Source organism: Psammomys obesus, unplaced genomic scaffold, assembly GCF_907164565.1.
Source record: "Psammomys obesus unplaced genomic scaffold, mPsaObe1.curated_primary_1811, whole genome shotgun sequence".
Lineage (NCBI taxonomy): Eukaryota > Metazoa > Chordata > Mammalia > Rodentia > Muridae > Psammomys > Psammomys obesus.
This window is the reverse complement of record NW_026591598.1, coordinates 18,365,386-18,373,856: the sequence shown is the minus strand read 5'-3', so window position 1 is coordinate 18,373,856 and position 8,471 is coordinate 18,365,386. Positions and strand designations below refer to the sequence as shown.

The 8,471-nt window shown below is 52.1% G+C and overlaps 1 protein-coding gene across 2 annotated transcripts in view; it reads right to left on the bottom strand.

The window, feature by feature from the left end:
* Rcc2 (regulator of chromosome condensation 2) overlaps positions 1–8,471 on the bottom strand; it is a 20,593-nt gene that overhangs the window by 2,566 nt on the left and 9,556 nt on the right. For both annotated transcript variants that reach the window (XM_055611089.1, XM_055611090.1), the window contains exons 5-10: positions 6,861–6,992; positions 6,422–6,510; positions 5,407–5,521; positions 2,453–2,619; positions 809–989; positions 492–597 (exon numbers count right to left, since the gene is read on the bottom strand). In XM_055611089.1, the coding sequence (XP_055467064.1) occupies positions 492–597; positions 809–989; positions 2,453–2,619; positions 5,407–5,521; positions 6,422–6,510; positions 6,861–6,992 (790 nt within the window). The remainder of the gene's footprint in view (positions 1–491; positions 598–808; positions 990–2,452; positions 2,620–5,406; positions 5,522–6,421; positions 6,511–6,860; positions 6,993–8,471) is intronic.

The following is an 8,471-nucleotide window of genomic DNA, read 5'->3' as shown; positions in this document are numbered from 1 at the left end:
AGGGGTGAGAGGCCAGCACCAAAGCAAGGCCCTCACTGCCCATATCTCTGTCCTGGGGCTTTCAGAGGGAGAGCCTTTGGGATGGGCGACACACACAGGGGACCAGGGAGCAACAGCTCAGAGCCAAGCTGTCCCATACACATCCACATTTGCCACCTCTAAGAACTGGGTAATTCAGGGGGCACCCTTCAATGAGAACAGCAAACTAAAAGTCACGCTCTCCTCCTGCTCGGAGAAACCCTATCGTTTCCAAGCTGGGAAAACTGTCACCCTGTTTGTCTGTTTTTGTTCTTCCCCAAACAAAAATTTTTAAAATTAGTCACTCTCCTGTTCTAGCATCTACAGGCCCTCACTCTCCTCTCCCCTGCACTTTGGGGTTTGCTGTCTCCTATGTCCAGCCAGGGAGACCCAGTCAGTAGACACTGACATACAGGGTGTCCAACACTCCAGGAAGGTACGAGCACTAATGCATCCCGGATACAGCCACTCACCCACAGGCGAGGCTCCGGATCCGCCAGCCACAGAGGTCCTGCACTGCTTTCGGGTACATGGTAGACTCTCGGGAGGTATTGGTGGCCCCCCAGAAAAACAGGCCACCTGGAAGAAAACAAAGGATATTAGTGTCACAAGCAAGCACCTCAGGACAGCAAGGTGAGGGACATCTGTTTAAAAGGACACTGCTGACAGAGAGCCAGGGACAGGCATGGCTGTGGGCCCTGTGGTATCAGCTATCCCTGGGAAGGAAAACCTTGCACCGGACTCCAAGCATGGGGATCTGGGAAGCTGGGCAGGAGACACAGGCACTGACCCACTTCACTGACAGCGAAGGAGCAGGTGTAGCCAGCGTAAATCTGGGTCGCGCCACGTCCAGGGAAGTCAAACAACTTTACCAGGCGAGGTACCATCTCATCCTTCTGCTCAGCGTGGCCTAATCGGCCATAGCCACCAAAGCCCCAGGAGAAGACTCGCTTCTGTGAGTCCAGGACCAGCTGCAGTGAGAGGAGACAAGGCTGGGACACATGGTCCACCCTTTCTGACCAAGGATCGGGACAGCAGCGGATGGTAAAGGAGAGGAATGTCACAGCCTATGCAGCAGCCGGCAGGGAAAGGCTGCTGCCCACACAGGCGAGGGGGGCACAGACCTGCCTTCTCTGCGTCTGTGAGGTTTCATATCTAAATAAACCCCGTCAATGCGCAACCAGCCAGCCTCTGCATGGAGGGTGCAGAGTTCAGGGCTCTAGCACCTGCCCAGCATGCACAAAGCCCTGGGCTACATATCCAGCAGTAAAGAACAATAGCACAGGCTGCCCCAACAAGAAAAGAGCATCCTGGCTTAGGGCTTGCAGGTATTTAATCCACGAGCACCATCAAGCAAGCAAGAGAAGCCCTGGGACTCAACGTTCCTTTCTGCTGCCAAAGCAAAAAGCCCAGACCAGGCCCACTTACTGACAACAGAGATTAAAATGGGTCAATGACAGGCACACACAGACAGCTTCTTCCCAGCACCAGAGGCAGAGGCAAGTGGATCTCTTTACATTTTGAGACCAGCCTGATCGTCATATAAAGTTATAAGACTAGTCTTAAAAACAAAAAGCCTGAGGCAACAGAGATGACTCAGTGGTTAAGAGCACTATCTTCTCTTCTCAACACCGAGTTCAATTCCCAGCAATCACATGGTGGCTCATAACCATCTATAATGAGATCCGGTGCCCTCTTCTGGCGAGCAAAGGTACATGAAGGCAAAACACTGTATGTAATAAATAAATCTTAAAAAAACAAAAACAAAAAAAGCCTGCACACACCTGTACAGTGTACAGCTACAGTGTACACACCTGTAACACTAAGGGAGGCAGAGGCAGGTGGCACTCTCTGTGAGTTCAAGGACAGGCTGGTCTACAAAGCAAGTCCAGGACAGCCAAGGCTACGCAGAGAAACCCTGCCTCAAAAAACTGAGGGGAATGGAGGAGGCCCCAAACCAGGAAAACAACAAAACCAGAGGGCCAGCAAAATGGCTCAGCAGGCGAGAGCACTTGTCGCGCAAGGCTGATGGCAAAGTTTGATTCCTAGGACACAGGTGGAAGGAGACTGTCCTGTCACTTCTATACGCACGCCATGAGTATGTGTGCACACGCACACACACAAAGCCCAAAACGGCGAAAACACACAGGTTATCCTTCCGCAGTTACTCTGCTAAACAATGTTTAAGGTCTTGAGACACCTTCACTAGTTAGCCATTCACACCTAGGCAAAAGGCACTGTCACAGACTCCATGATGCATGTGGGAGTGGCGGGCACACAGACACGTACAGGGATATTCATGTTTGCGTGTTGCCTGTCAAGGTAAAGAGATCATGACAGGAAACTCAGGCAAATGACCTAGCTTAAGGGGAATAGACAGCCACCCCAGAACCAGTCTACACCAGCATGGCTCTCGGGCAGAAACAAGGCTTACTGTGTGGTTGGCGCCACAGGCTACGTCTCGAACCACCACATTTGGGACAGGCAAAATCTGCCCATCCTTGGTCTTCTCGATGAAGATGGCCACCCGCCGGGGCACCAGCTCACAGTCGTACTCTATCCGCTGTGCCCGGGCAATGAACTTCCCATCTGAGTTGTGTCCTGTGGGGAGAAGAACAGGCCATCAATGACAGAAGGCCCAGGCCCAGGCCCTGGCCCAGGCCCAGGGAGCCGCCCTGCCTCTAGCCAGGGACCCACCTAGATAGTCAAGAGCTTGGAGGTACCACAGACCACTCCTTAAAACACATACAAAATAAGGACACCAGATGCAGTAGGGCCAAAACTCGGGGAAAACTCTATCATGCAAGGACTATGAAGCAAAGAAGGCAAAGGAAACTGTCCTCATGTGGCTTAGGTCACAACACTGACGGCTCTCACCCTAAGAACAGTCCACCAAGCCCCCAGTTGGGGAGCTCGGAGGACCTCTGGAAGGAAATGGATGGACATGATCACTTAGCACAAAATCCTCCTCCATTCCTGTCTACAAGATAGCAATAATTTAAACAAAGGACACAAAAGCCTGGAGTTCACAAAGCACCTGCAGGACATGAAGGACCGGGCAGTACTAGCTCCATTGCTGGAGGGCCGGCCAGGCACTGCACGAAGCCCAGTGCTGGTGCCCCATGCCTGCAGCCCAAGGACCCAGCACTCTCTGACCTCTTGCGTTGGTGGTATATCCCGGCACTCAGGAGGTGGAGGCAGAAAGAGAAGTAAAAGCCATCCTCCGCTACAGAGGGAATTTAAAAGCCAGGCTGAGCTACATGAGTGTCTCAAAAACAAACAAAAGGGGCTGGAGAGATGGCTCAGTGGCTAAGAGCACTGACTGCTCTTCCAGAGGTCCTGAGTTCAATTCCCAGGAACCACATGGTGGCTCACAACCATCTACATTGGGATCTGATGTCCTCTTCTGGCCTGCAGGTGTACATGCAGACAGAGCCCTCATGCTTGCAAAGTAAATAAAGGCCACACACGCACTTTCACACACACAACAAATAAAAACACCAAACAAAAACAAGCCTTGAGGTTGAGTCTGGATCCTGGCTGCTTTCGGCCCAGAACCTTCTCAGTCCCTGTCCCCGCCTGGCAGGGAGTGACTGTCAGGGAAGAAGTGTCACGGCAGGATCATGGCTGGTCCCCAGTGGGATGTGTGAGGACAGAAACACCCTAGACCACAACCCAGTCAAGCACAGCAGGGCGGGGGACTCAGTTTAGAGGCACAGTGCGTGCTTGTCTTCTGTAAGGCAGTCAGCTCAACCCCACACCACTAGGAGGCGCCAGTCAGCTAACAATCTTAAGCTCTTGTGTTTCCTCTCTACTAACCCGGGCTCTTATGTCCGGTCAGTGTTCTATCCAAGTGTTGACCACTGAACCACACTGTCCCAGAGGGCAGCAGGCACATACTGGAGTTCTTCCCTCCCAGCTCCTTTCAAGGAATTGCACTCAGCACAGTGCTGCTGCCACAAGGGCAGGAAGGTAGGTGTGTAGGTGTGTGTGTGTGTGTGTGTGTGTGTGTGTGTGTGTCCTTCCCAGGCCAGCCAATCACTGCAGCACAGCAAAAGGGAGCACAGCCCAGAAGCCTCTCCCCTGAAACCATGTTTGAACTCTAAAAACCATGTCTGTACTGAGACATGCCAGGAACAGAACTGGGGGATAGGGCCTGTGTTTTGCTTTTGGAGAAACTCACTATGAGGCCCTGGCGGGCTGGCCTGTTAACCCATGTAAATGCCAACTTCAAACTTGTTGCAATCCTCCTGCCTCTGACCCTCAGTGGCTGGGATCACAGGTGTGTGCTAGCACATTTCAGAGTGAACTGCAGAGTTCAGAACCAGGTTTTATAGATGGGGATCAAGCTAGATCCCTAACTGCCTTAGACAAAAACTCGGCCCAAGACACTGCCCACTGTGCTCAACTGTCCCTGCATAGCCACTCCACAAACGCCACCCCACTGCCAAGATCAAGTTCCTGAAGGCATGAACTCTGGCTACATCAAGATGCTTGTCTGAAGGTGGCAGGGAAGCTGCACACACAGCAGGAAGCACAGAAACCTACTTCCTGTGCTGGGCCCGAGTATGGCAGGAGGCCCGCCTGTGGCCATGGAAACTGTTTATGCAACAGCCCCGAGAACTCCCCGGCAACCCGCTCGGGTGTGCTTAGGGGCTAGTCCTTCTTATTCACTTCTGACGCGAGGTATATTTAGTTTCCAGAGTCACCGTTCCCTGCAGACTACAGCCAGTGCAATGCTCCGCTTCTATTTATACTTTCCCATCTGCGCACTTCTAATGACGCTGGGACCCAGCAACCCAGATCCTGGACTGGTGCAGGCTGTTCAGCCACCAGCAGGGGGAGCACACACCTTGCCTCCTGCTCAGGACTGGAGAAGGCACCAGGAAGTGCCTTGGAGTCAGAGGGGAAAGGAAAATGGAGACCTTGCAAAATTCAAGTGGCTTCCAGGCCTGCTGACCTCCTGTCTTCTGCTCTGTGCCCGCAGGGAGTCCACTGTGATGAGGGACGAGCTGCAAACACACCAGCTGCTCACCCAGCTAGGATTGTCAGAACAACCTCACTCTTATGTAATTCTCACTTCCAATAAAGGCTCATTTGTATACGTGAAAAAGGATGAGAGAGGCTCAGCTTCTATCCTTCTGTCTGAGACTCTCTTACGAGAGTTTCCAAACCAGAGGAATAGCACCTCTGCCAGACTCAGTCCTGGCATCTTCGCTGACCCCTGTGACCTGCAAGTCATCGGCAAGCTGTCCCGCTGAGCCTGAGATGCACTCAGCGGGCAGAAGCTACTATCTGGATCAATTACCCACGCCGCTAACGTGTGCACAGTGCCTTCTGGCTCTACATTTACAGTTAGATTACAGAGCTTTTAAGAGACTTCCATACCCAGCTGGCCATACTCAGGGCACCCAAAGGAATAGAGGTTTCCCTTGCAGTCCATCAGCATGCTGAATTCAGCCCCGCAGGCCATCTTGGTAATCGGCTGCCCATTGTACATGATCTGAAAAGAGAAGTCAGCCAACTTTCAGCTCTTCCTAATTCCACCCTGGCAAGAAGCAACTCAGGACAGTGGACTGCACATTTCGGAAGGCCGCCACTTGAGCACACATGTAGCACAAAGCTAGACTACAAAACCTGGTGACCCCCTCCCTCACAGGACAGCAAAGGATGAGAACAGGAACCGCTTTTGGGGTTTTTACACCTCAGAGTCTCCCTGCAGCAAACCTCAAGCACAGGGACCAGGACCGGAGACAGACACCTGGCAGCGACCACAGGGGCTCACCTCTGGTGCTAATATTCCTTGTTATCAGCCCCAACTTGGAAGAAACAAGCAGGGCTTCAGTGACACCCTCAGTGGGGCCTCAACAAAGGTGTGAGCCAGATGTGAGTGGCTCAAAAAGGAAGCACAAAGACAGTGCGTGACAGGCTGGTCCCACAGCACAGGGTTAGAAAGCAAGCACAGAACCTGGGAAAGGCCCAGACTAAGCATTTTATTTTTAACAGATGCTACAGGTGAACAAGACTCCCAGGTCCCCTTGCTCATTTTACTAAGTATCCAAGTACATTCCTGAACTCAGAGCTGGCAAATCAGGGGCCCTACATCATCCTTCAAACCCTATGGGCTTAGCTACTAGAAGACCCCATACACCCCCTAAGCCACTGGCTGATGGCATTTTCCAGGGAGGAAGCCCCCTGCAGACTTCATAAGCAAATCACAGCTCTTACTGGGTACTTCAGAGGACAAAGACAGCAACACAGTATCCATAGGGGAGGAGACCCTTACATCCCTACCACTGGGCTGACAGAACACAGGCTCTTTGCTCCACACTTTCCCTCCTGAAGCATCACTGTTCTCAACCAGAGCTACCCAAGCGCACAGCCCACAACCTTGCAGTTGTACCTGAGCAGGGCTTGGGACGGCATCTGTCTGGTTTCCAAGGCCCAGCTGTCCCATCTTATTCTCTCCAAAGGCAAACACAGTACCAGTGTCTGAAAGGAGAGAAAACCATGAAAAAAAGGGATGTAAGGGTGAATGTTTTTAACTGGAATTAGATCAAAATTATGCAAACAGTCCATTGATCACAGTGTGTGTGGGGGGGAGAAGGGCTTGCCATCTACCCCCAAGGATCACAAGGGTACAGAACAGAACTGAGCCCTGCCACACACAGAACCTGGTCTAGGCTCCCAGGGGGCTTAGGGCTCTCCTATCTTCAGGAAGCTGCCCACCCAACCAGGGAATTTTCTTCCTGATAGCGGCCCGCAAGCATTCAGCAACCTTACCCACCCCAGAGAAACCATCTCCAGAGCCTTCTGTTTCAGTTAAACGAGAGCCTTCTTACCTGTCAATGCCAGGGTGTGGTTGCGCCCACATGCTGCCAGCACAATTGCCTCATGGCTGAGGGCCTCAATTAGTCTGGGGGCTTCAACCCTTTTGGTATCACCATGGCCCAGCTGCCCCTTTTCATTCCGACCTGCAGGGAGATCACGGTTGGCTAGGTAAGCAATGCAAGGACATGCTGGGGTGCACGGCAGGGGCAGCTCCCACTCTCATGTCCCCCAAACAAACTTTCAACAAATCCCTGTAAGCAGGACAAGCCCAGCTACTCTCCCGGTGGAGCTGAACCCAATAAAAAGGGCCACCCCGAACACATCCCAACAGGAAGCGGTCGGTTTCAGAACCACTCCAACACACCCAGTCTCAGTTACCCCAGGAAATGCTTGGTTTGGCCTGGGTGCTCCACAGGTCTCAAGCTCCAGGAAAACAACACAACTGCCAATCCTTGTGGCAGCTGGGGACAGTCCCCTCCTCCTCAGGGAGGGCCTGATATACCATCATTTCTCCTCATCTGCACCCCACCCCCAGCACCTGTTGTAAGACCCAGCTACATAAACCCTCTCGACAAGGGACAGGCCTACTCTCAACAAGCCCCTTGTCTATAGAACACCTCCTCTGGACATCTGTTGTGCTGTACGTACTGTGGATGTGTGGAGGCTTTCACAATGCTCAGGAGCTCTAGGGAGCCCTGGTTCAGCTTAAGATGGACAAGGGGTGAACCCCAGAACAGCTGAAGCCCTGAAATCCTACCCAGGTTCCATCACAGAGCCAAAACAAAATCCCAAGAGGAACCCCGAGGACCCACTCATAACAGCACACAAGTAACTCAACGTGGAGGTTATATGAGGCCGGAAAGTGTGGAGTCCACACTGACCTTACCCAGTAGAGTTTTCCCTTCTAGTTAGCTTAGTCTTAAGACAGGTGAGTGAGCTGAGCCCTAACACCCCACAAGAAGCAAGCACAACAGGTGACTAGCCTCCCTCACAGGGATCCCTCTGGGGGGATGTGCACCACATAAAGGGCTGGCTCCAGGGTCAGCACTGGACAGGTGCCAACTTCAAAAGGAGCCTGCCATGCCCAAGCTCAGTGAAAGGCAGGCTGCAGCTCAGGAGGCAGACAAGCACAGCAGCAGCACTCTGCCTCCTGTTCAGAATGCCTTCCGTGTCTCTAACAGTGGGCTCATGGTACTTCCTGGCCGGGTCTCTACAACCCCACGGATGCTCTGGGGAGACCCCTCTCCCTTGCTCTGGTCACAGGTTCAGCCCTGAAAGGCAATCTAGAACCTCCATGTCAACAAAACTCGACAAGGAGATCAGAGAGACACTGACACAGAGGCAATGGCCAGTGTTGCGCATGAAGTAGCAGGAGGGCCCTACACCGACCTGGAGAACACAAAAATTGGGGCAGATGTTGGTGTGTCACCTAGAGCCTGGAAGGATAAATTTGGGCCACACACACTTGTTAGATTTTTTTTTTCCAACAGAATTATAAAATTAGCCAAGTGCAGAGAAGACAGCAGATGTTAATATATAATATATTTGGACTCTGACACAGCAGCTCATGAAATCACAAAAAAAAAAAAAAAAAAAAAAAAAAAAAAAAAAAAAAAAAAAAA